This window comes from Haplochromis burtoni, unplaced genomic scaffold, assembly GCF_018398535.1.
Source record: "Haplochromis burtoni strain Fernald_Lab_line unplaced genomic scaffold, NCSU_Asbu1 Contig_290, whole genome shotgun sequence".
Lineage (NCBI taxonomy): Eukaryota > Metazoa > Chordata > Actinopteri > Cichliformes > Cichlidae > Haplochromis > Haplochromis burtoni.
The window spans coordinates 206,060-233,802 of record NW_024582651.1 but is presented as its reverse complement, the minus strand read 5'-3'; the positions used below and the strand labels follow the sequence as shown (position 1 = coordinate 233,802).

The following is a 27,743-nucleotide window of genomic DNA, read 5'->3' as shown; positions in this document are numbered from 1 at the left end:
TAATAAACTTTAGCACCATCTCAGGGCTGGGACACACTGAAAGCACAGTAAAAGCTTTATCCATAGAACATATAATAGATAGTTAAACTGCATAAATGCCAAAATTAGAGCCATGAATCTCCAGATTAAATGGCTTCTGCCGCGTGGTGGTTATGTGGTTATTAGGCCACTGATGGCAATAGTATAAATCAACAAGCAGAACTGCTTTATGGGACTACTGGATTTACAAGATTTTTTTTTTAAACCATTAAATATGACATTTAATATTCTATGTATTGTACTGCAGTAGTAATATAAAATCAATTACCCGTACTATGACGTCAGGTTCAATCCACGCCGCGCTGGCTAAGAGAAGTGCATGCTTGTACTGAAAGACATTTATATGCCGTCCAGTTCCTTTTACCCCAGAAAAGTACTGAGCAGGTCAAGAAACCAAATGAATAAACAAAAGGTTATCCAGAGGGCAATTAGCGTAACACTCGCCTCTGTGTTCACCACAGTTGAGTCATTGATTGTGAGAGGGGAAGTGAATTTTGATTATACATGCTTCTGTGATGTTGATAGCAATCACTGGATCATGAGGTAAATTAGAAACACACTGTTTTCTTTAAGCCATAACAAGCGTTCAGAGCCTGACATTACTGATGAGAGAAAAAAAAGCCTTCTGCAGGGAACAGCGACACGACACACAGAAAAAGAAAAGAAAAAAGGGGGCTGAGGAGCGATCGAAATCTTATCTACGTTAGGGAAATTCTGCGATGATCTGGTGATGTTTATATTTAACCATTTATGAGTAACTCTTTCAGGCAGACTACCAAACCACGTTACATACAGACACACCTAAAAATCGCTTCATAATCATTAATCTAAGCAAACTGCATTGGATAAAATGTCTAATAATAACCTGAACAGCTGAAAGTGCACAGGAGCTCTTTCTTAATGTCGCACTAAACTGAATCGACGAGGAAGACGCCTCCCTCCCCTCTCCACTCCTCTAAAAAAAGGCCACCATTGTATGTGAAGAATTACCATGGATACTGCCGGCGCACTGTAAGCCTTTTAGAATTATTAGCATTCCTCCCTACCCTGAGCACTGTAGCAAAGCCGCTCTCTTTACGGTCAATCCGCCTTGAGAGAAACAACATTTCTTTCATTAGCAACTACAGGAATTTCCATCTGGCTGGGAATTAATTAAAGTCGAATTATGGGCTGCGGCAATATTGGCCTACTCAGACAAACTCAACAACGCCCGTGGAGGGTAAGAATGAATGTGGCCTTGTTAATGAGCAGGATACGAGGCACGGCCACTTGTCAGAGACACTAATTCAGAAGTTATTACTCACTCGTTATGAGACAAATCATGTCATATTTAATAGACCTATTTATAAATGAGCCGAAGTGACTGAACGGCTTTGGCACCATTATTGCTGATTCAAGAAACATATAAAGCTAATGGAAACAGCTGAAGCATGGCTTTCATATAAAATAACCTCAAACTTCATGTTATATTTCCTGATTTTGTCATGTTGATTTTCGATTACATAAACCACCACGAGGGGATTTTTTTTTCCAGTCATGGTTTTGTGCCGTGGAACTGCTGTTTAGAATATCATAGAGTTCATCCGTGAAAGAATAACTGGAAAAAATATGTCACTAATGATCTGGCAGCACACGTAGCCTTGCTGAAATACACGGAGCCAAGCAAATCATAAAAAAAACTTTTTTCTCTATCCATTTTAAACAGGTCAAAATACAGATCAGTTTCCACGAGAAAGGATAAATCTAGTTACATTAATCATATTATACACAGCACAAAAAAATGTAATGCAATATAGTGTTTACCAGCTTAGGGAGTTTCTACACTGTGTGACTCGCAATCAGAAGCACGTAATTTGAAAATAATGCAACAATTCTATCTTTGTGAAGGAAGGTGTCGGACACAATGTGGCTACTATCAGCCTCTGATGACAAAGGCTCTGTACCACAGAGCACCAGGGAGGCTCTGCTATCAGGCCCCAAGACTCCTCTAGCCCTTGGCACTTCCACCGATGCAGAAAAAGTAGGTCTGCGTAGGCCTCAGTGAGATTCCACAGTGTGTGCCAACATGGCTAAATGAAAACATCCCCCTGGAGTGTACGCAGACTACAGTTTAAGTTTCATCTATCTGTGTCATTCCAGGTGCAGATTACAAGTAAACAGCTCTACTGAAACCAAAGTGACATTAGGCTGTAACCAGAACGCACACAAAGTGATAGAGATATAACCTTTATGCAGGTGTGTCTTAGTAATAACAACACAACAAATCAAGTAATTTCTTTTATACATTTATTGTATTTCGACTGTTTCCTTGTGTTTTATTGGCAGTTAGAAGAGCTACCTGACATGGGGTGTTCTTCATTTCCTGTGAGTGATCAGGAAATCTGGACAGGGCCCTGCTGATTAAAGACAGCAGTTAGGATCAACTCAATTCAATTTGTTTGCCTTGTGCTCTAAACTCTCAATAATTACGCTAAATGGTTACCTTTGTAACTGGTTGTGGCCTGGGGACTCCTAACCAGTCGCAAAGCTGATTCCTATGTGGCCGAACTGTGGCGAGGTCGCTTTCCCTGGAAAGGAGCATGGCAACGTTTTACATACTGCTTATAGTCAGTTTATTTAAAAGCTGCCACCAGTATGACTACTTACCAGTTAGTGTCACTTAGCAAAGTCATGGCATCATCCAACACCTCTGGATCAACAACATCATCGTAGGTCAGAAGCATCTCATACATCTGGCTGGCTGTGGTCTTTCTTATCTACAGTTGTGAGAAATACAAATTAGAACAAGAGTCAAGAGCTATTCCAGCAATCAGCTATGCTTGATCCGAACGTTTTGACCTGATGACAATAATCATCCCCCTGCATGTGTCCAAAGCCACATGCATATCAATTCATCCATTCATTAAAAGCGAGCACGTTATGCTCACATTTATTTTTGTTCTTGGACTCTACTTGAGTAGCTTTGCATGATTCACAGTTCAAAAGGATTCATATATCTAATACTGGTTTCAGTGCAGTTCTGTTGATACACTGTCTGGAGGAAAAAAAGCTGTTTTAGCTCCTCTTGCTTTGAGGCCCCTTCCTTCTGATAGGTTGCCTCTCACAAACAAAAGCTTTGATCAGCAGGTGGGTGGGGCTTATGTGCTCACTGCCAGGGCTTTTCAGAGCAGAAGAAACTAGAAACTGTGTTTAGAGAAGTCTGAAAGCCAATTTTGCACTCTGTAACAGCGTGACAAAATAAGGAAAAGCACAATAGGTCCCCTTTAGTCCACTCAAAAATACAACGTGATGGGGCTGTAGTTTTCCTTAGAGCTGGCTATAAATATACAAAAAATATAAACAAAGCTGAATGTACAGTAATTAGGTGTTGAGATCTTTCCACCTGGATGAAACTGTTGATCAAAAAAACCCAACAATCCTGCTTCAAGGATAGCGGTGCACGCTCCAAGTAAACCTACCACAGGAAATGAATGGCAGAGCAGCAGCAGCAGCTGGGACAAAACCTTCTTTCTCACCTCACCTTGGAACTGGATCAGCCCACATAAACTGGGAAACACAAACCGGCATAGTCAACATACATTTAGCTTTAGCGATTTGCATCATGTGTGCATTTATCAGTGAGACAGAGACTTACACTGATATACATGCTCGCAGCTTGGAAATGTCTTTGGACTTCTTGAATTCTTTGCAAAGGGCCAAAAGGTCCACACAGAATGGATGACTAAGAAAACACAGGCAGAAAAAGTTTAGCTCTGACAAACATCCACATTTAGTTTAATACAAAGAAAGAAAAAAAAAAAATCACAGCACTCACTTCTCTTGCATGGTGAATATTTCGAAGCAGCTGTTAGCAAGAATCTGATTGAGCATCTTAAGAAAGGAAACGGACACTCTAAAAGGAAAAGAAAAGAGAATATATGCAGCTTTTACAAGTGTAATGTACTGAAAACAGGACAGATAAAAAAAAGCCTCACATCATCACGTACCTGTCATTGTGAAGATTGTCTCTGAAGATCCTCAGCAACGTTTCTCCAAATTGTCCCAGAGCAGCACTATCGCTCTGAATCAATTTCAGATGGTCAAACAGAGACTGGGAAGAGAAATGCACCTAAACAGAAACAGAAGAAACTAGTAAATATATATAAAAAATAAATAAAGTGTTATTGTAAAACAGTATGATGTCACAGTGAAGATGAAGTCTGAGCTTTTTGTATAGAAAACTACATCATTTTAACTGATCATACATAATAACACCTAAGTTTTGGCCACTGTAAGGTCCGTGTCTATAGTTTAATGCTTGTTCCAAATGGAAAAAAGTGTCTCACGGTGTTTAAGAGACAATAAATTCAATAAGACAGGACAGATTGACAACCCAAGAGTACGTGTACATGCAGTACAAAACACTGCCGTGTTACGACTCTTTTCCTGTCATTCAAAGGCAAAGGTAGGAAATGTAAATAGAAAAAAACTGAGAAAAAACAGAAACCTGGACTATAATATTAAAATTACTGTGAAGTTATTGCTGAGCGAGTGCAAACTTGAGGAGCCTGGGAAAGAAAAGCATCAGATATTATCAGACCACAGCGAAGAAAGTGTCAAATCTTGACATTTGCAAGATAGCAACATAATATAGTTGCACAATGCCCTATAAACAGAGTTACTAAGAAACTCTTGGCTGAAAATCTCATCCACATTAATGCACATATATACACATAATAATAACAGTTTTTAATGTTTCAGTGGTTAATTTTCTGTTTTACGCCTCCAACTTTTTCTGTTGTGTGGCTGCTCTTTTTCAGGGTCATGTGGGCCATCTACGTCCACACAATTCCTGGAAAGTTGGTAGATGCTTCATGTCTCTCTGGCCTGTGTGAATATGTGCCTGTGGTGTGAGAACAGTATTCTTGGCCCATGGATTGATGCAGTCTTGGCTCAGTTTCCTAAATGCAACCCTGTGCAAACATATCACTACTTCTCATCTCTGAGGATGTATCTGCAGTAAAAACCACTGGAAGACCAGGACGAGAGCTTGATTGCCTCTTGGGGAATATATTTAGGCCACCACTGGAAGACAAGTTTGACTTTACTGGCCCCACTGCTGCTATTACAAGCATTAAACTTATTTTCTTTAGTACATCTATAAACACTAAAAGCTAAGAAATAACCTAACTGGCTCCAATTTTTGTGTGCAAGTTCTCCTCCGAGTGATTGGTTTTAACAGGTTAGGTCATAACAGACGAAGGGGGGAAACTTGATCAACCCCAGCTGAGTCTCCTGACTGACGTTGAGTAAAATATTAGGACAGGAAATTAGCTAAACTCCAGATACAACCTATGGGATGTTCCCATTTTGAATCTGTAGGTAAGTCTGACTCACGCTTGGCCATAAAAAAGACAAGACGTAATCAGGTGGAGATGAGTAACATAGCTGGTATCAATGACTCGATGGACTGCCGTAAAGGCAGGTGTTATAAGTCAGACACGAGATCAGAGTGCATCAGACTGATAGCTCCCCCTGCTGGTCTAAACTCAACCTGAGTATCAACACAAATCTTATTGTGTGTTGATCTTATTGTGGGATGTTTAATGCTGAAAAGTACATTTCTATAATAAGCCACTGCTTTATTCTACGCACAAATATCATTAAACATCTACTGGACTTCATTAAAAACACAAAAGCCCACAATAAGAGGTGCTAAATTTGTCCCTCTTTTCTGAGACGACTGAGTTCTTTAACATCTACCAGATGATGTCTTTCGAGTCTGTGTTAGTCAGTGCGATCCCCTTTGCTGTGGGAGCAGACTCAGGGTAGTGGACAGCCACAGAAGCAGGAAATCATTCCTACCGGTGATCAAACTTTACAGCTCAATAAGTGAAAATCTCTAAATCCCTCACTGCCAACCTTTTAGACGTTTACAGATTAAAACTATCACCCATCTGCACATAACAATGTAAAGATTTGACAATATTCAACTTCTCCACCTACTGTGGACTCTGTGATTCCTCCCACAGACACGGTGAGCCCCAGCAGAGTGTGGTACTGATACTCAAACAATCCCAGCAGCTGGGCGATATACTTGAAAGCGTGAGATGGAGCATTCCAGTTCAGAGTGGTTGTGGTCTCACTGAAACACAGAGCAAATGGGTCACAGATCAGCAAATAAAGCTGTCATCTACGAAACACTGTTAAACTGCATGTGCATGTGCCAAAACCGACCAAACACAAAAGGCTGGTTAAAATTATAGCAATTATTAAAGCTCCTAAAGCTACTGGTTAACTGTGGTAGTGACTCACATGGGGAAAATGCCCAACAGCTCCTCTCGGTGGGGAATGTGAGGTACTACAGGATCTGTGCTGTGAAGGAGGTGAAGGAAGATGGTGCCAGCGTGGGCTCTGTAGCGATCAATCTTCTCGGCAGATTGCTGGGCCAGGCAGCACATCATACATTTCACCCTACATACATTAGTGTGAAATAAAGACAATGAGCACTATCACTATTCTCTCACAGTTGTGTTTATACAAGTTTTGCTGCCATCAAGACTTAAGAAAAAAAATCTTGAACTACAAGAAGCTCAAAGGCAACATTGGATATAATTTATATGACAACAATAAACAGTAAAAGTAAAGTTGGAGAGCCTAGAACATACAGAAAAAACAGAACATATTTAAATAATTAAAGATTCGTACTCACATGTCTGCTGAAAGGATTTCTGGAGCACTGCTAGCCACCAGCATAGTCACATCTTTCAGACTAGTCATTGCCGCCTCTCTGACCCTGAGCAAGTGACACACACAGTATATTTAAATGGCATGGGCTTGAATAAACCCCACCACTTTCTATTAAATCTATCAATCTATTACTTTTTTTTAAGGTAATCTAAATGGACTGGAACTTATATAGTCGTTTTCTACTCCATCTGGGCACTCAAAGCGCTTTATACTACATGCCTGATTCACCCATTCACTCTTACTCATTCAATCACTTTTTTTCTATGCTTAAGTGCTTTCTATCTAATGTTACACACATTCACCCTCTGATGGATTCATCAAGGGATCAAACCAGGGGATCAAACCACCAACCTTCCAGTCAGTATTTGAACTGCTCTACCTGCTGAGCTACAGCCGCATAAACAACAGAAGACTGTTGCAGTTTTACAGGATTCTGCAGTTTTACAGTCAAATTAGTTTCATGGCTAAAGGGCACAATTTGTTTATGTGAAATGCTGATCAGGGTGTTTATTCAAAACTTAAACACAAGCAACTTGTGAATTCTTGATTATATATGATGAAAATAAGGGAAGGACTGTCTTCATTCAGTGTTATTAAGAAAGAAAAAAAAAGATTGCAGGTAAACAAGGAAGAAAAGCGATTCAAGAGAAAGAAAGAAGGAAATAACAAGATTACTAGACAGTGTAAAGCAAGCAGCCCATCCCATGTTGGAGACAAGTGACAAGCCTGGTGACATTCCAGGCGTGTCGGTAACCGTGGCCTGGAGCTACCTGTGACATGGGCACGTCCCTTTGTGGAGGGACAGAAGACCAGACGTCTCAATGGGGAAGAATTCTTCCTCCCCGAGGCGGTTAAAAGAACATATGTGCCTTTGAGGAGCAATTTCACTCACCAGGCCCCGACATCCCCTCTGCTGTCGGTTGTGTAATCGACCATACTGGAGAGGAGAGTGCCATACACCTCATCTACATTTGCAGAGCACAGGGTAGAGTCCGGAGAGCCTTCAGCACATGCGCCTGCTTTCACACTCACTCTGGTGGAGAAAATGAAAAACAGTTTGCAAATCAAAACATAATTTAAAAGGACAACGAGAAATATACACAAACCACAGCAAAGAAATTAAATTTGAATTTTGAGGAAAGATGCTATCGGAGAAATGGCCAGACATGCCCTTCAGGTCCTGCAGGTATAGTCGGCCAATTGTTTATTTTAGCACCACTGTCTACATATCCACGTGTTTAAGCTAGCAGGCAAAGAGCCGAGGACAGACAAACAAACATAACAGTGCACAAATAAACACCAAAGAAACAACAGGGTAGAAAAAAATGTAGATAGAAGATGAGAAGGCAATAAGCGTGTGCATATGAATACTCACTGAGCTACTGATGTGATTGCATCTCTCCTCGCCTCAGTAAAAGTCCCTTCCTTCTGGGTTTCAGCGCACAGCTGCCGAAGGCCTTCAATGATCTATCACAAACACACAAACCAATTTATACCTAAAATGCAGAGACAGCTAGATGGAAAACAGCTTGAAAATGAAAGTGTGGACACACTTCAAACACACCTGCTTCAATTTGCCATGGATCATAAATTTTGGCAGACAGCCGAGGGCCAGGGCAGATCCGCAACGAGTGAGCATCTGTGGGTTGTTAAGCCCTTCAGTGTACTGAGACACCAGAGCATCTAAACATGTAAGGACACGGACATGTTTCAGACATTAACCAAATCATACAGATGAAATCCATATTTGGTTATAGAATAATGAGAAAACCATAGCTAAGCTACCTTGCATTTGTGGGTCAGCCTGGCCTGGACTGGCCTGGTAGTACTCCTCACACAAGGCAGACAAGGCTGATACAAGTGCAGCCTGCAGACACAGGAAAGGGAAGGCCAGAGAGTAGAAAACAGAAAATAGTCCACAAATAAACAAATGGTGACAGTATTTGATTCCACAGCTTTGAAAATGACCAAAATAGTGGAGGTGGAGCAACCACTTTACCTTATACTACAGATACCTGTGTTTTGCTCTATTGATTGGTTACAATAAACAGATATAACTGACGTATAAAAATGAGCATCATCATTCTCACTGGTTCCTGGAATGACCTCAACATTAGAGAAGAATGAAAAGGCATTAAGCTTACCATAATGCCATCCTTTGCTCCACTAGAAACAAGATGAAGAGTCTTTATGGTGTCGTCTATAATCCACTGCCAGCCAGCTGTAACATAATACATACTGTTAGCTGTGATGTTGGAAAAAAAAAGAAAAGCAAAACCTCAGTGCTGTAAAGAACTTCCTTACTAATGATGGGGTCGTTCTTGAAAGGCATTTTGGACAGGGACAGCTTTTCTATAAGACTACAAACTGTGAAAAAATAAAAAACAAACAATCAGGAATCGTCAGCATGTCATGCAACTATTTTTGAAATTCCAACTTTGAATGTAAACTTACTTGCTGGTCTCATCAGCTCTCCACCAAAGCCCCTATGTAACAAAATAAACATAATTGTAATACGAGTAATATATTACTGATCTGCCATACTGCAAAGTTAAACAGATTATTTCAGCATACCTGTACTGTTTTCGGTCGTGTAGCTGAAAGTGGGCCAACAAATTTAAATGAGCAAGAAGAGCAAAGTTTGTTTAATTTGAAGTTAATCTTGAAACTATTTTTAAGTTCATGCACTTACCATTTGGTGAATGTTCTTTAAAGCATCCACACATTCTGGAGAAATCATGTCCACCACAGTCCTATGGGACAAATACAAGCCCGATTTTAATAGTGCCATCATTTAATGTGCCAAAGGCTTACAGGGCACTGTCAAAGCACGCTGCTAAAACAATTACATGGACACTTTGAAAACACTCCAAATCGTTATGGGTTATCTATATTGATAAGGACTCAGTAATGTGTTAGTAACAAAAAGATGCCACATTCAGGGAGTCCATTTTACTGAAATTTGTATGGCCCGATGTGCTTCCATGCATGCCTGACAACATCAGGGCATGCTTCTAATGAGATGAAAGATAGAGTCCTGGGGGAATCTCGTCCCTGATTTCAATCAGGGCATCACTGAGATCTTGTACTACCTGGTGGCATCAGATTGACCAAAATATAATGTACCAAAGGTGCTCTACTGGAATAAGTTAAGGTGATTGTGGGGGCCAGTCAAGGGTATCATCGTCCTCCAGGAACTGCCTGGACACATGAGGTCGGACATTCTTGTCCACCAGGAGAATGCCAGGACCCAAAGCGCCAGTATAGGATCTGGCAATGAGTCCAAGAATTTCATCCTGATACTTAATGGCAGTCAGTGTGCTGTTGGCTAGCCTGTAGAGGTCTGTGCATCCCTCCATAGATATGTCTCCCCAAACCATCAATGACACACCACCATATACTGAATGATGTCACAGGAATCAATATTTTCCTTGGCTTCTCCAGATCCATTCACGTCTGTCATGTGTGCTCAGGGTGAACCTGCTCTAATCTGTGAAAAGCACACGGTCCTGCCAAATGTGGTATTTTATAGCAAATGCTAATTGGGCTACGAGCACGGGGTGCTACAGGCTGTAAGGCCCTTAGGCCAGCCTCATGAAGGCTTTTTCTCATTGTTTTGTCAGAGATATTCACACTAGTGGCCTGCTGGAGGTCATTTTATAGGGCTCTGGTAGTGCTCATTTTCTTCCTTCTTACACAAGCAGATAGGAGGAGCAGATATCAGTCCTGTTAAGGGGTTAACGACCTTCTACGACCCTGTCCAGCTCTCTTACAGTAACTGTCTGCCTCCTGGAAACTCCTCCATGCTCCTGAGACTGTGCTGGGTGATATAGTAAATCCTTTGCCAGTGGCACATATTGATGCGCCATCCTGGAGGACTACCAGTGAAACCTCTGCAAGGTCCAGTGAGGTATGGCCTCATGCTAGCAGTAGTGACACTTAAACTAGCAAAATGTAGAAGTGGTCTGTAAAACCATTCCTATGTTGGGGGTTGTGTCATTGTTTCCCCTCTAGTGCACCTGTTGTTAATTTAATTAACACCAAAGCATGAGAATCAAACCAACAACCCCCTCTGCTACTTAAACGACCACTTTAATATGCCAGAAGTTTAACTGACTTAATGCTTTACTCTGATTAAAAAGTGTTTTTAACCCGTGTATATTAAGGTTTAAAAAGAAGTTTCAGTTCTAGACCAACCCTAGCTAATGCTACTTTTATTGTGTATATAAAGCCTACCTGTTGGTTTGAAGGCCCACTTTGTACAGAGCATGTGTGATCTGCCCGCAAGCCTGGATGGCTCCATGCCGGCCATGGAGATCAATACCCACGGCCATTTTCAACAGCTGCGGTAAAACTGAAACCGAGCAGGGAGGGGGAGTATAAAATTTCCACTCTTTATTTTTAATTGAAGGTTTCATTCAGTTTCATAAAGCATTTAGCAGTTGAACTAAAAGACAAACATTGACTGAGGAACAGGTAGGGTGACATTGTTTACCTGTTGCTGCCATATAATCAGGCACTTGAGGCGTCAAGTTGTGGAGAGCTTTAGTGGCAAGCTCTCGAATCATACTGCAAAATACATACACAAAGATAAATAGATAAATAAGTGAAAACAAAACAGTGTCCTTTTCACATTTGGCAGCATCATTAATGCAAGTACTTACCCATCCCAGTGGTTGATCTTCATAGCTACTAAATGGTCGATCATGGATTTGGTGTACTCTGGGAAACCTGCTATATAGACACTTTGAGACAAGTAATAAAAAAATAACAACACACATAACAGTTTTATGCATGTTTTGGTAACCAATAGAATGCAAACATCAATTTAGCCACACTTAAATCACATCTGCTATCACTGTGCCATGTTCCTTCCTCGTTCTGTATTCATTCATGCCCTGAGGCTAGCATCTTTATTCGTTTTCACCGCTTAAATGTTTACTAAGTTGGTGACACATTCCTGCCAAAGGTGCAGATTCTTGTAAAGGCTAAAGTTTTTCTGCACTGGCTTCAATATACACTTTATCAAATGTGTATGTGTATATACTGGGTTATAATATTAAGATTTTTGGTGCCGTTACAACTCAGTTACCTTAACCCAAGGTCATGTGATGAAGTGATGATGGACTGTACACTTTATGTAAAAGGTTAATTTGAAGCGAGTGAAGAGTGGAGCCCATTGACATAGCAAAGATGAGGTGTGCTCGTGTTGTGGCAACTTGTCAATCACAAGGTAGCCACTCCCTGAAGCATGCCATGGTTTACTGTCTATTTCACTCTGAATAAGACTGCAGTGCACACAAAGACCAGTTTGCTGTACTGAAAAGGTCTTGAAACTGATTAATCAAGAAATAAGGAAAGTGTTTACTATAGTATAAAATGGAAAAAAGTGTAATTTTCTTATAGACATAATAAAGTGTGATCTTATTTTGTCATCAGTCAAAGAAGAATCCAAGATTATGACATTTCTGGACAGGTTTCTCTTTTTAGAGTGGGAGGCAGGGTCTATCTTCTAGAGCAGCAGTCCCCAACCCCCGGGCCTCGGACCGGTACCGGTCCGTGAGTCGTTTGGTACCGGGCCGCAAGAGTTGAGGCTCGGGTGTGAAATGTATGGTTTTCAGGGTTTTTATCGGTTTTCAGCGTTATTTTGTTATCGTTTTTATCATTAACTCTGTTTTCCTGGGTCTTTTCACGTGTGTTATGAATAAATCTTCTTTTTTTCGGTACCGGTACTAGTTTTATTTTGTTGTAATTATCCGCGACACCTTAAAGGCCGGTCCGTGACAATATTGTTGGGCATAAACCGGTCCGTGGCGCAAAAAAGGTTGGGGACCGCTGTTCCAGAGAGAGAGTACACCACACACTTTTGGCCCGAATGATTTTTTTCTTGCTTGTCACTTATAGTGAGATAAGATATTTTTAATTAGGGACAACACACATAAACAGTAATGTTAGGAAAAACTGAGATTTAATTCTCTGCTGTGCCAGTGTGAAAAGAAAATGTATTACCTGTTTACAACATTTATTTTTTAGGCTACTGTGATTTGTGCAGTGTTTCTTACCTGATGTTCAGGTAGCAGTTGTTGAGATTACCAACTGCATAGTAGTCTGCTGTTGTTAAGATGTCAATACCATGAGGAAATGTCCCCTATTGAGACACAAGAAACCAAGAAAGTGCTGAGATGTTTCTACTGCATTTCATTAATTAAAGGTTGCTCATATTATTAAACACTGAGCTCATGATTATGAGATAGAAAACACACAGTTAGGTTCCAAATTCAAGAAACGATCTCACAGAGTTATTGCTCGAGGTCTACTTGCAAATCAAGCTTTTGCTGGTGCCCTGCAGCCATACTGGGAGGCTATTTCTTTACTTAAAAGGTTCTCACTAACAAGGCAAGTTTGAGCATGAGCTAGATATTTGGCAACAAATAAGCTTCAAATCACAGCGATTCTGTTAGTCACAATGTTCATGTAGTCAATACTGAGGTCACAAACCTGTCTGCCGACATTCTCCTGGAAGGCAGCCTGGGACAAAAAGAGACAAAATGAACTGCTGTCCTGTAACTGTATGTCTTAGTTAGGAAAGCATGGGATGTCGAAAAGAGAACTTACAGATGCAGCTCTGCGGCAGTTAACATTTCGATCAAACACAGCAGTGATCAGCAAAGCACTGCAGAAAGACACAAAGTATGTGTTAAATACATTCAACCACCACCAAACGTGTTGGAGAAGGTAATAACTTTTTCTTGTCACAGGGCGTTAAGTAAAGATGAATCAGCCTTCTTGTACTTTGTTTTTATAATTTTTCTGCTTGACGGATACTTCAATTTTAGAAAATTCTGTAGTTAACGCTTAAATACAGTTTTTATGCATATGGAATTAAAAATATACTAATATAAATGTTAGACTGCCCCATTCCTGTGAAATTAACCTCAATCTTCACCAACAGTGTACAGATTCTTATGAGCGCACAGATGAGTCAGATGCTAGGTTTCAATTACATCATTATTGCAAACTGTGATTGTGAACCACAGATTCTCAGCACAGACGGTAAACCATAATATGATTAAGCATGACTGCCTTCTGACCTAAATATCCCCACACCACGTTTAAGTGGGGGCCAACCTGTGACAGGCTGAGAATGACTGCTGTTGTCCTTTTTCCCTTCATGTACCCAGCTTCAGCAAGATCCCAGCATGGAGATTTACCAGCTGCCCAATTTGGCTATGCTAACTGCCCTCACCCTGAGGGTTTAGAAAACAAACTTCCTGGCTGAACTCTAGACATAAAGGTTACTCTAAATTACTTTTACCACTGCTACAATTAGTATATAGTTTATTTATTTAAGTTAGTAAGAATACAAGTGCATGAGTGTGCCCCCAAGCCACTGACAAAAGTGAGTTTTCTGTGAATGTCATCAAGCTTTGATGAATAGAGCAGGAACCAGCTTGTCTTAGCTTTGCTGCCAAACGGCGACCGAAACCTACAACAGCAGGCGAAACCTGGCAGTCCTGTAGGCTAGAGAAAGGGAGGGTGTTGTCGCGACTGCTGATGATAATTTGCAGGGGTTCAAACTGACACTGCAGAGCTGGTCTGCACAGTCACAGGCCACAGGTCCATACATGCACACCAAGAAAAAGAGCTCAAGGATGAGATAAACCGTTACTATTAACAAAGACTGAACACATGTCAATGGGTGATGTCGTACTTCTCTGCATGGTTGCTCATTAGATGGGAAAATCTCCCGATCTTGGTTTTTATTTTTAGAGCTAGTTCTGATTTTAAAGTGAGGAATATAAAACATTTTACTCAGCAAGTACCGTCTGTTAATGTTCATGTAAAAACAAACAAACAAACAAACAAACAAAGATTTCAGTACTTCTTGCCATGCCCGTATAAGCATGCTGCATGCAAATGAAGTCTTAACTAAATGCCGGCAGTTTAACATAGCGGCTGCTGCAGCAACACGAGGGGAAAACATGCAGAAAGAAATGCACGTCTAATAGAGATAATGCAGTCTAAGGTAACAGAACATAAAAATCATTTTTATAAATTTGATGAGGACTGTAGGAAAAGACCAGATTTTGGTTCCTTGTTTTTCTAAAATAAATTTCCCTTCATGCTGCACCAGGGTTAAAAAATACTGAGATAAACCTTTCTGCACCAAACCTATAAACCTTCTGTTTTTCAGTCAAACACCAAAACAGAGCAAAATGTGCTCTTTAGCAGATATGCTAGATAATACTCCAAATGTCAATGTCCTGCAAACCAGGAATGCAGATCTTTAGATACTGGATCTCATTTCAAAACCGAAACGTAATATAAAAAGTTCTATGTAAAAAAAAAAAAGGACTATAGCCTTTATTTAGCATATAAAGCCCATGTTGTGCATTTGCTTTAAAAACAACAACAACAAAAAAGTACTTTTCCCACCCACTGCCTCAGACAATTGGAGCTTTACTGAATCTATTTGATTTTTACAACATAAAAATCCAAACTTGTAGCCTATTCTAAATTGAACACATGAAAACATTATCAAATGGCGATGCATGTTGCCTGTGTGGGGACATGCAAGACTGATATGACACAGAAAAACTGGTTTGAGGCAGTAAAAACACCTTGCAGTTTCTATGCAAATTGTAATGATAATGTCACTCCTAACAGCTGCAATCAAATGACTTGACTGATTACTTGACATGTCACGTGCATTAATTAGAAAGGTATTTCTAATTCTTAAATGCATTAACTTTAAACTGCTCAGGAGGATAAATGCTAACTTTGCTTGAATATTAAACCGCAGCAAAGTACTGAAGAAATCTAATGAAACTGGAGATAATTCTCCAAGTAATTATTTTGCATTTTACTAGTGGAATAACGATAATAGTTTTCCTCTGGGGAAATGAGGTTTGTTATACATTTTCTATAACAAGTGAAATTACTTTGAAAAAGTAATTAATTATAGTTACAAGTTACTTCTTCAAAAAAAGTAACTGAGTTACAATATTCTAAAAGTAATTAATTACTTGAAAAGTAACTATTGCCTTACTAAAAAAAAAAAAAAATGTAACCCTCTGGGGTCCAGGGTATAATTAGCCATTTTTCACTACTTTTGATGTTTCCTCTACATTTCACCGTTAAAAACTATTTACTTTGCCTTGATTGGTGTCATTGTTTTTCAGCACAACCTCACGTGTTTGAATTTACAGTTATGTTTTCATTTTGATATACTGTATTAACGCAATTGATCTAAAATCAGACAAAAAAAACATAAATTCCAAGTAGAAAAGGTCTTTTACTGTAACAACCACAAACATGTTTATTTAATCATATTTCATAACTTTAAATGCAAATATAAATTGCCAATTTTAAAATCATATGCACAAGTTTTGCAAACAACAAGTTATTTGCAGCCATTTACCTTTTACCCTTTTTAAAAAAAAACATTTCAAACTATTTACAGAACAATCAGCTGTTCTGCATTCAATAAGATGCCACACAAATTATTTGTGCCACTCCAAAAAAATAATTTCTGTCCACTATAAAGGAGAACATCACAGCTTGATACCTGCAGATAGCAGTCACCTCATTGCTCGGACACACAACACAAAACTATCCACAACACTACACACTAACTACACAAGACAACACATTAACTACACACTCCAAACACGCTAAACGTCACACATCTCTCACATCTCAAAACTGGCTCTCTCTCTTTTTTTCTGCTCTCTCTCTCTCGCCATCACTCCTAAAACTTCCCCCTATTCGTAAACAACCAAATGTCAGGTTGTCATATCATTTTTTGATTGGTCGACATTTTTCCACCAACTCGAAAGAGGTGTTTTTTGTTTGTTTGTTTTTTGGTCATAAGCAGAGAGTGCTTGCTAGCGCTGTCCTTAGACCGTAAACGTGATGAAACTATTGAGGAAAAATGCGTATATATTGTTTATCATGACTCTGGTTTTACGTGGCCTATCAACACAATTTAAAAACTGGTATATATCACCTTGTTGCTTTGTCATCTTTAAGTGGTCATGTGATTGGGTTACCACGACTACTTTATTCTTCCTCAGTCAAACAGCAGCACTCATGCGATTGTTTTGCCCCCTTAGCTCCAGGTGTTGTGCAAAAAAGTGATCGTCGGCCAGAAAGTGATTGCCGCCCGTGGGAGCGTGCCGCTGCTTAAAGCTGTAGCGTCCAGATTACTTACAGCTACTTCCGTGCAACTGATTATAGGTGCTGGAAGCTAAACACAGCTTCAACCGTCTGTTTGTTGAAAAATAGTAACGCGACCGCTCCGCATTTTCTTGTTAGTAACGGTAACGGCGTTGTAACGATAGGAATTGTAATTAGTTAGATTACTCGTTACTGAAAAAAGTAACACCGTTACTTGTAACGCCGTTATTCCCATCATTGCCTATGTGTAGCAGTGTTTCATGTGTATAAGGGAAGGTTACCTGGCAATCTGAGTGACAAAAGGTTTGAGCTCCTTGGGTTCATAAGCCCTCGCAAAAGACCAGCAGACGTAGCAGGCAGCATCACGCACATTGGAACCAACACTGCACGCTCCTCTCTTTTCCTCGTAGATTAGGGACTTGATAATGAGTGGCACAACTGCAAGCAGACACCGCAGTGAGATGAAAAGTTGTCAGAAATGTCCAAAATATATATTACACAAACTGCATGAAATGTTTTTGGTAAGCAAAGATCACTACTTTATCTTCACAAAGCTTGACTTTTGCAATTCCAGATTAAAGGAGAGTAATACAACATGAAAATAAGCTAGCACCAGTTCATAAGACTTTTCAAGGTCAGATTATGAACAATATAGTAAGTGCATGTTATTTAGGATGATTATCAAAATAAATCTGTTTCATAATAACAGAACATTTGTTTTAACAGAAAATAAAAAGGACTAATAGGAGAATAAATGGCCTGCCTGCTATTAAACTTTATTTAAAACTTCATATACATTATTTGTTCAGTTGGAACCAGAAAGGGGAAGAAGGATTGCAACCCCCCCACATGTAAATCATTGCTTGAGGCTTGACTAATACCAGGTACATCAGTGTTGCCCGAGGGCCTTGCTGTTTAGATGAAAGCTCCACCCACAGGTGAGACAACTCCTCAGAGATAGAAACTCACCACACAACAAATATCAAACACATTCATGATCACACACACGTTCACCCACTCTGAACTCCGAGCACGTACCGACGGAGGTGTCCTGACCAGAAAGTGCCGTGCGGCGTGAAGCGTGGAGCAGCCCACTGGATAAAGAGGATAAGATACTGACCCTTTGGCTAGAGAAGGTAGGGTTTGTTTTGTTTTTTTCTTTTTTTGTCTTTCTTTTATTAACACTAAACTTATTTTCAGTACTCTATCAAAGCATTTCTGTGCCAATGGATAAGACCGACTGTGATTTGTAATGGTGTTTCTAACCATTTTTATTGGCTGCATTTAAGGGTAGGGATAACTGTGCACCTGCTACCTCTTGATCTTAATTAGTCCCTGCTCAGGCTGCAGTAACTGAGCCACAGGTAAATATCTGAGCTCTGCAGACAACCTTTTAACCAGGTCTAAAATACTTATTTAGACAGCAGACAGACAGCCTTCTTTAAAGAATATCATCTTTAAAAAACTAAACTTACCTGATCTCACTCCATCCAGATTTATTTAAAAAAAACAAGTAAGTTTAGATCCTTTATTTTGTTTTTTGTTTTTGTTTTTTTAAAGCTGTATTATAATGAAAATAAAGACTTGTTATAAGAAGACTTTCGAAAGACTTTTACTTCTTAAGAAGGGAGTGGTTTTGCATGCTACCACAGTTGGGACAGAAACTCGAGTGGCAACTTCTTGCAACAGCGCATGACAAGCAGGTTCCTCTGAGTCCGCCCACCAACACTGAACTTACAGCTTTAGGTGATGATTCGTTTCAGAAGCCTGAAGTGCTACAGATGCCATCCTTGTTTGCAGACTTACTAATTGCTGATATTGTTCAGCTAGCGTGAACGCTGTATCACAAGAAAAACTATTAAACAATTACTTCCAATACTCATGCGTCTCCTGAGCTGGTGAGCTCATCAAGTGATAAATTCATCCCGCAGGTGTAGTCATGGGAAGCAGGTGGCTGGTGGTTCCCACGCCGACAGCGCAGAGTTTAGTAGATTGAGAGCGAGAGAGGGAGCGAGCTTGTCTCTACATGCCCTCGAGGTTTGTGCTAGAAAGTGTGTAGTCTAACTGTCTAGTGGATTAGCGACTCTCTAACATTAGAGGCGTGATGAGCAAAGCAATCGCAAAACCGACTGCCGAGTGAAAGTGCGAAACATGTGGAGGTGTTTGCAGGCTGCCGTCAATCAACCAAAACGAAACTAGGACAGAACTGCATCTATGCAAACGTGTGGCAACATTTTTGCATATGGTAGGCTACTTTACATATTTGGGTATATTTCTGTTTGGTGTCCAAAGCACTGTGAAGTTGCAGAAATACATTAGCCCGAGGGCTCGGTGTTTTGTGCAGCTAGAGATTTTCTGGCTGAGCAGCTGAAGAAAAACTCACCGAAAAATCAACCACTTTTTACGGTAACCAGTCAAACAACTTGAGCAGGCTCATTACTTGACAGCAAGCTTGGGAATCTGGTACAGAGTAGGGTTGGGCATTTGGATGGATTTACTGGCATCGGCAACTGGCCTAGTCCATTGACATTTGTGACTTTTTTTGTAAGACGGGTGTGTTTTGTTTTTTTTGCCGATTTATTGGCATGTTTACTTTAGAATAGAGGTACTTCAGTAAAATCTAAACCATTACTAAATCTCCAACTATGACACGCTATACTCTTCTTTCAGAATCAAGATGGAGACTGTTCAAGAACGCAAGCCAAAAAGACCCCACTATATTCCCCGACCACCAGGCAAGCCTTTCAAGTACCAGTGCTTCCAGTGCCCGTTCACCTGCAACGAAAAGTCCCATCTTTTCAACCATATGAAATACAACTTGTGTGAAAACTCCATCTCCCTCGTATCACAGAAAAGTGGGCAAACAGCTAGACAGATGAAGGCAATGGCAAAAGCAATCCCTCCTAAAACTAAGGATTTAACAAATGCCCAACCAGCAGTTCAGAACAACACAGAGAAGCAGGGAGCTGAAGAGAAGAAAGCTGAGAGCACAGATGACACAGAAAAGGTCGATGTAGGGTGTGACAGTCCAGTCATCAAGGACAGTCAGAGTGCAGCAAATCCAAATATGGTTTCAGAGACACAGAGCACGGAAAGCAATGAGGAAAAGGATCAGACGCGCCCATCTGCCTTCTCACCTGTCACACCCAACCGTGACGGAGCAGAAGCTTTCAAGACACCTGTGAAGCAGACCGAGGACTTGCAAGCTCCTGTTCCCACTTTCAACCACCCACGCTTCCCATGGAGCACGGTTTCATCATCCATTCCCTTAAAATCATTCGCGCCTCTCTTGGTTCCCGAATATTCTCCTTATCTCCAGCCTGATCGGCCCCTATATCCACCTTACTATCTTCCAGGAAATCACCATGTGAATGAGCCAAATTCTCCTTCCTTTAATGCAGATTTTCTGGATCCCCAGAGGCCTATGGTACAACAACCAGTGACTCCAGCTAACACTTCCCCATTTCCCTCTTTCCCATACAGGTACTGCCATCCTCTTCACCCAGGGCACCCTCTGCCTTACACTCTGTACAGACCCCACGAGCTTTCTATGCCAATTGCAGGACACAGATATATTCCTTTGGATATGTATGGCCCAACTTTTGGCCATAAAGACTATGACTTGTACATACATTCACGTGCCAGTCTGAACCACCCACACACTTCTACACAAGCAGAGAGCCACCATGGGCAAAGTGGAGACAAGGCAACAAGGCTGAGTCCCAAAGAGGGCAGCTCAGCTCTGGGATCCCCTGACAGACCCAGCCAAGCTCACATCATCCAGCGAGACATCGAGGCGCTGAAGTACACCAACATCAGTGAGTCACAGATCGGCCCACAACTAGGAAACACGTCTACAGTGGTGCAACCCATCAAAAATGACTTAAGACCAGAGGAGTGTGCAGAAATGTCAGCTCAGCATGTAGACAGAGGGTAAGCAAAATTCAAAATTTTGGATGTATTAATTTTAAAAAAGTTTCTGTTTCTATTATTGTATTGTTATGTTGTGTACATTATGGTTTTGGCCTTTCCGTTTCAGATTCGCTGAGAACAGCAGATTTTCCTTCATGTCTGATTCTGATCCACATCCTGAAACTTCATCAGAGCGTCATGAAGTCGACAGCACAGATGATATGGCTCCCCTCAACCTCTCAACAAGAAACCAAGACAAGGAAAAAATTCAGTCTGTCGACAGACTGAGCTGCTCAGACACAGTGAAATCAACAGAGCATGAGTCGCCCCTGAACCTCAGCCTCAGAACTTCTCAGACCAGCCCTGTATGCAGCTCTCCAACAAGCACTTTAGAAGATCTTCAGCAGAGCTCCATTGAAAAGCTGGATGAAGAGCCTTGTGACCAGAGGCAGACTGCAGCTCTAGCACTCTGTCAGCTAGCCATTGCAAGCTCTGCAGCGTCTTCACGTGACTTCAGTACTATAGACGAGCCCTTGACAGATTCCACAGAAGCTAAAAGTCCTGTTTATCAAGAGAAGAGCAAACAAACGACCAGGGCCAAGGCAACAGCAATCAAAAGACCACACAGTGGAAAGGCTGAAAACAAATGCCATAAACCCAAGAGAGTAAAAGCGCCCGGACGGGTTCTGAGGAGGAGATCTCGTTGCTGCTAACAACTAAACTCTGACTATAATAAGGACTATCTCTGATCTAAAGTCTAAAAGCCTCATTGATAATGGACTTCTTATTGTATTGATTTAGCACTGAAAGATTTGACTGTTTTAGCCAATAGCACTGCTACAAGGTTAAAAATGTAAAATGTTACACTGTTCTTTTTTTTTTTTTAAATCTCAGAAATGACTTGAAAAGGTGATGAGCAAATTTTGCAAGTTTTCTAAAAGTTGAACAATTTTGTAAAGCAGACAACTGTAAATGTCATGTCATATGTATAAAGATGCTTAATAAAATAATAAAAGTTGTTTACAGTAGTCTGTGTATCATACATTAAGTATTGAGATAGTAAATCACCTACCATCTGTCAGTCTGGAAGGCAGCAGCAGTCCTCTTCTACCCAGTTCAGCAAGTGCCAGGCAGCCTCCATGCCAAGCGTTGTCTGTTTCCTGGAAGCTTCAGGATCAAAACACATGCAAAGCATATCAAAACGCAGAACATTGCCCCTCTATGAGGGGTAAGTAACAGAGAGAGCCGAAATGCCCCAAGCATGAATGTACCTGAAGCAGTCCAGCACTGATCCAACCACCTCATCTGCCAGCTCCTTGGGAAGCCTTCCAGTCACCCTCCCAATGCTGAGGGGTTAAACAACATAGATTACTGTAACACAACAACTCTTTCTCATGATCTGCTTTTGACATGTCAAAATACCAAAGACAAGCAGCAACATGGATGCGTTTTTATAAACAGTTCAGGTTTTTCAAGTGTCATAAATGGTTTGTTACCCCTTTGCTGCAGACCAGCGCACGATTGTTTCCTTATCTTTCAGTCCCAATAGCAGATGTTCTGTAGAATAACATGCAAATCAGCTTTTTTTATTTTATTATTATTTTTAAATCTTTTGTAAGGACAAACATTTTAAATTAATTGGAAGCAGAAACTTACCAATGACAGTCTCCACTTCCTCGGGAATGTCGTAGTCCTCCTCCTGTTCTTTTGTCTCCACTTCAGAGGTCGCACCAGTACTGTCTGCAGCCGATTGGGACATGGAAAGGTTTGCTGCTAAGGATCGGTTGCCTCTCTGATACCTGAAAATTTTGCATATTACAAAAAAGCACACACACAAAATGCATTTCTGTGTTTCTGCTTATTTTAAAAACTAGCTGGTACTAAATCTGACCTCCAAGCGGCCAAACGGGGCTTTAAAAAGGTAAGGCCGAGCCTCTGGGTTAATTTGACACCAAGCTTCCTCAACATGGCCTCACTGCTCTCTGACAGATGCTTCTTTTCCAGACACTGTAGAACTGCAGGAGCTGAGGAAATTTATTTATTAAATTTATTACATGAGCGAACACACAGGAATATAAAAAGTTTGTGGAAATTAATACTTAGATTGAAATATTTTCCAGGTAGTGAAGCTATTAAACAATTAGTTAAACAACAATCACATGCCAGTTATACAAGAGACAGCATGTCAGTGATTCTTTTTATTTATTTATTTTTGTCCCCAAAATGAGACTGTAGAGCAGAGGTAGGCAACTCCAGGCCTCGAGTGCCGATGTCCTGCAGGTTTTAGATGTGTCCTTGATCCAACACAGCTGATTCAAATGGCTAAATTACCTCCTCAACATGTCTTGAAGTTCTCCAGAGGCCTGGGAATGAACTAATGATTTGATTCAGGTGTGTTGACACAGGGTGATGTCTAAAACCTGCAGGACACCGGCCCTTGAGGCCTGGAGTTGCCTACCCCTGCTGTAGAGCAAAGTCTTGCTTCTTACTTTGTGCATGAACAAAGAAAAGGAACCTACCATACTGCAAGAGGTCATCTCGTTTTCCATGCTTGAAGAGCTTTGCCTGTAACATAGTTTGTTTTTTTTAATGCAGCTGGTACATAGCTGCACTTTTAAGCATCTCCCATTAACCACAAAAACATGTAAGCTTGAGTTCTGAAGTCTTGAGACTAAATGCACAGAGCCAGTTTTGAATGCCCTAAGCAACACCTTGGCTCCAGGTTCATTTAGCAAACATTAAGTGCAAAGCGACGCTTTTTAAAAACATGCTATACAAGTTTACGTGCCAATTATACAACATTCATGTGCATGCTTGTGGGATCCATTAGATCACCTTAGATTAGACAAAGTGATCTAAACGTAGCTTATCAATGAAGGTGTAACATGGGAAAAAACTTCTGTTGTCTTAAAAAAAAACAAAAAACCAAGAAACGTTTTGCTTAAATCATTAGATGAAATTGAATTAAGTCACTTGAAGCAAGAGATCCCACACATGCAGCAGGTGCATAACACACCTGCTAAAACCACACAGGCTATTGTGTGAAGCATACCAGTCATGTCAGCTCTTGTAAGTCCCCCTCGACAGGTTTTTATACACACAGACTACACTGTCTTCAAACACACATACACACACAGACAAGTATGCACACAACATACAGGCTTGAGTGTGAGTGCATATGTTTACCAGAGACTGCAGAGCACCATCCAACACCACAATGTTTCTTAATGATTGATCATTGGTCTGGGATATAGTGGCTAGATTCCAGTCCAAAAAGTCTCCGAGGCGCTTCTGTTTCACATCAGGGCGAGTCACGAACCTGCAGAGTCATGTAAAATAAGACAACACCATGAAAGACCAAATCGCTGACACTAAATATAACAAGAGCAATCTTGCCCTCTACTGGCTAAAGACCTGATTACAGATCAATAGTTTTAAATTGTTTTTTGGAATTTAGTTAGAACGAATTTACTTAGAATCTGAGATATATTTGTAACCAGAGGCAAAATGCTTTAGTAATGATCCTGTATGGTTTTCAGTTAAAAACATATTTTCACAAACATAAAGGTGCAAAGTTAAAAACATCGTAACTCTGATTTTTAGCTTAGCTTTGAAGCAACACACTGTAAAATAATTAAGATTATGGTCATTTGAAAAATACCCTGGTTTCCACTAGACTGAAAGTGACTATGATGTCAGCAGCACCTGAAACACACACCATATCTTAAATCTAATACTGCATGCTACACTCTCCACTCCAACACACAGATGTCTAATGGAACAAATACCAGAAATAATTTATTAAACAGCAGGGGGAAACATTATTAGATCATAAAAAACTAAGTTTAAAATAAAGTCCATAAGAATTTGAACAATGTAAATCACTAAAAAAGATTTTAAGTCAAAGAATCAACATGTGGTTGAACTGCAGACTTTCAGGTTTAACTCAAGGGCTTTGACAGAAATATTGCCTCGACAATATTACTACACTCTGCTCAGATTCAACCAAATGCAGGTGCATATATCCCACCTAATGCTAATGATAAGCTTGCTATGAGCGAAATCCATGCGGCCATTAGCAAACAACAACCTGTACACACTGAGGCTGCATTTATTGTAGCAGGTGACTTCCACCACTCCAACCTAAAGACAGTATTAGCTAAATTTTATCAACATGTCTCCTGCCACACAAGAGGGGACAACACAGGACAATGTGTATACAATTGCAATTCTTTTTCTGATAACATATTTTATTCTGTTATATATAGTATTTTATTCTATTCTATAGTATATAGTATCTTATTCTTATTATCTTATCCTACTCCAGTGTTTTTCTTAATTTTTGCTACTGTAACTTTAGACTGTTCACTTTCTGCTGTGGTACAACAAATTTCCCATGTGTGGGACTAATAAAGATTATCCTTATCCTATCCTATTGCTGGAGCCTACACGGTAACGCCCCTCCCCCACCTGGGACAGTCTGATCACCTTTCTTTGTTTCTCCCCCGAATATTCACCGCTCATCAATCGTGTGAAACCATTAGTGAAGACAATCAAAGTGTGGCCAATGGGAGTAGGTTGTGTACTCCACGACAGATTTAAAAACATGGACTGGAGCATGTTTACCTCTCAGGTATGTTACTAAAAACACTGTTTAACTTTAAGTGTCTGTATGGTATTTGTCCACTTACTTTGATACCAATACAGATGCTGCATTTCTTGCACTGTCGCTCACAACTAGATAAGACTGTGGAAGGAAAAAAATAGTGAGATTATTCATACTGTTTAAAAATACACAAACACATACTGTATTATGCAAATTCGAAAAAATTGACAAAAATCTTAAATGACAAGATTAAATCTAGTGCCAATATCACACTGCTGGATTTTCTTGTTAAGGAATCTCTGGTGGATGAGTTTGTACAGGAAGGCATATATATCATCAAAAATCAAGCCGCAACACTACATAGCGACTCCCAAAGTGTGGGCCGGGACCCCTGACGGGATGCAAAGGCACTGTAGTAATAGAGATTCACTTTAAAATTACTCTCAGATATGTACAGTTAAATATTTCTATAAAATTAGTTTATGTATATAAAAAACTGGTAATATGAGATGGTTTACTCCTTATTCTGACCTAATTTCACTACTCTTGTACTGAAGTTTGTGTCTCAGTGGAAGGTGGGTCACACATTGGCCTTAGCACTTTACATATGACTGAGTAGCATTAGCTATCTATAACCAACAGCCTTTGTTATGTTTTTTAAATAAGTTTTTCAAGGAAACACATCACTTTCTTTTTTATTTTGATTTGAGTTAAAAATTTAAGACTAAGTGGGCCCCATGCGATTTTCTTTTTTAAGTAGGCCACAGCACTCTTGACTTTGGCAATGGCTGTGCCAAAACATAAAAACATCATATCACTTTGGTATAACTAACCTTGGCAATAGCTAGAATGCGATCCATGATAGGCTCTCTAGCCTTACCACCATCTGACTCGAGGTGGCCATCCAGACGAGAAAGATCGAAGGGTATGAGGCAGGTCATAGACAGCCATAACAACAACATGTACCGAGTTTCCCAAGTCTGGAACAAGTAAATAAATAAAGATCAAAACAATATACACTATTGCCTATAGGTATATGTAACTGATGCATCAGTGTGAAGCTATTATTTTTCCCTTTAAACTAAAGCCTCACCTCAGAGTCACTGGGATCCTGTCTGGACATCAGGTCCAGAACTGGCTGGACATCGGCCACCTCATGAGGAAAAAGCTGCATGAAAATTTTATAGCCTCTGACCTAACCAGAAATAAACAAACAACGTGCAGGATTAGTGAATCTGCTGCATAAGACATGCGTGAGTGCAATCACATTGCGGCTTTTATTCAGTGCAGTCAGGAGGTTTTTAATGAGAAAACTGACCTTGCAGATTACGTAGAGGAACTTGAAACACAAATGAACCAACGAAGGTGGAGACTTTTCACTCCTTATAAAATCCAGTATCATATTTAACATCCATTCTAAAATAAAAAAGGAACAAAATAAGGAAGGAAGTGTTTTTATAAACTGAGTGATTTTATTTGTAAATTAGCTGTTGTAGTGTACCTAGATGAGGGTCCAGCAGATGAGGCTGCTCTTGATATCTGTTCATTATTACTGCAGGGAGAAATTAGCAGACCATCACGTCTCCAAACTAATCACTTAAAATTGCTTATCTTGGGGAAGCTGATTTATTTGTGACCGTCTCACCTAGGAACCTCTCTGTAGTAGACTCCCTTGGCCCCAGGTCTCCGTGGACCTCCGGCAGGCTGGAGATGAGGGCTGTGGTCTCGCCTCTCTCACTGAAGCTGCCCAGCACACAAGTCTGCACAATAGCGTCCGCCTCTCCTCCTCCTTCACCACCGGAAAACCCATTCTCCGTCTCCGATAGAGCCATTATCGCAGACCTTTAGCACGAGTATCTGTTGCAAGTTATGACAGGTTTAGCTAGCTAATATTAGCATTTGTGCCAACAAATAAAAGTGGAAAGGTGGAAATTATTCCAGGAAACTGGTGAATTGAATTAAAACATATACTGATAAGATGCGTAGGAGGTTCAGAGAGTATACGCGCGAAATATGGCAGCTCTCAAAATTATATAAACTTCACTGGACACAACTATTGTTGATGTCTATAACGATGCAGCTAGCTGTTGTAGTTGTACCCCGCCCCGGTACGGCAAGCGAAATGGCTCACGTGGTTAACAGGGGCGGAAAGAAAAGTCCCAGGTCACGTGTTCTCTAGACCGTATTAATACAGGATATGTTTACTAACCTTTTACTAAACAGTTATTTGGGCTGCTGTGAAGTTGACCTAATGATGAAACATTTCTATCCAAATGGG

The 27,743-nt window shown here is 40.3% G+C and overlaps 2 protein-coding genes across 4 annotated transcripts; one reads left to right on the top strand and one right to left on the bottom strand.

Annotated features, from left to right (window-relative positions):
• Positions 1-1,570: 1,570 nt before the first annotated feature.
• On the bottom strand, positions 1,571-27,743 carry tbcd (tubulin folding cofactor D). Of its 2 annotated transcripts, none has more exons than XM_005940307.3 (39): positions 27,111-27,743; positions 26,967-27,017; positions 26,784-26,881; positions 26,559-26,660; positions 26,299-26,445; positions 25,551-25,606; positions 24,046-24,178; positions 23,379-23,424; positions 22,751-22,883; positions 22,516-22,658; positions 22,356-22,416; positions 22,131-22,205; positions 21,932-22,026; positions 17,229-17,385; positions 13,384-13,441; positions 13,267-13,296; positions 12,831-12,916; positions 11,433-11,513; positions 11,264-11,337; positions 11,005-11,122; positions 9,461-9,521; positions 9,343-9,365; positions 9,223-9,254; positions 9,073-9,135; positions 8,913-8,989; positions 8,554-8,635; positions 8,333-8,451; positions 8,144-8,235; positions 7,661-7,801; positions 6,731-6,814; positions 6,334-6,492; positions 6,025-6,163; positions 4,026-4,147; positions 3,854-3,931; positions 3,674-3,760; positions 3,498-3,585; positions 2,686-2,795; positions 2,522-2,606; positions 1,571-2,435 (listed from the first exon to the last, which is right to left on the bottom strand). In XM_005940307.3, exons 1-39 carry the CDS (start codon positions 27,295-27,297, stop codon positions 2,412-2,414), a joined length of 3,597 nt encoding a protein of 1,198 aa, XP_005940369.1. In that variant the 5' UTR covers positions 27,298-27,743; the 3' UTR covers positions 1,571-2,411. The 2 variants fall into 2 exon arrangements, with proteins under 2 accessions (XP_005940369.1, XP_005940370.1); XM_005940308.3 differs by having other exon boundaries at positions 1,571-2,432.
• Positions 17,760-21,878, top strand: znf750 (zinc finger protein 750). Of its 2 annotated transcripts, XM_005940306.3 has the most exons (3): positions 17,760-18,083; positions 19,618-20,880; positions 20,987-21,878. In XM_005940306.3, exons 2-3 carry the CDS (start codon positions 19,625-19,627, stop codon positions 21,570-21,572), a joined length of 1,842 nt encoding a protein of 613 aa, XP_005940368.1. In that variant the 5' UTR covers positions 17,760-18,083; positions 19,618-19,624; the 3' UTR covers positions 21,573-21,878. The 2 variants fall into 2 exon arrangements, with proteins under 2 accessions (XP_005940368.1, XP_042083834.1); XM_042227900.1 differs by lacking the exon at positions 17,760-18,083 and having other exon boundaries at positions 18,094-20,880.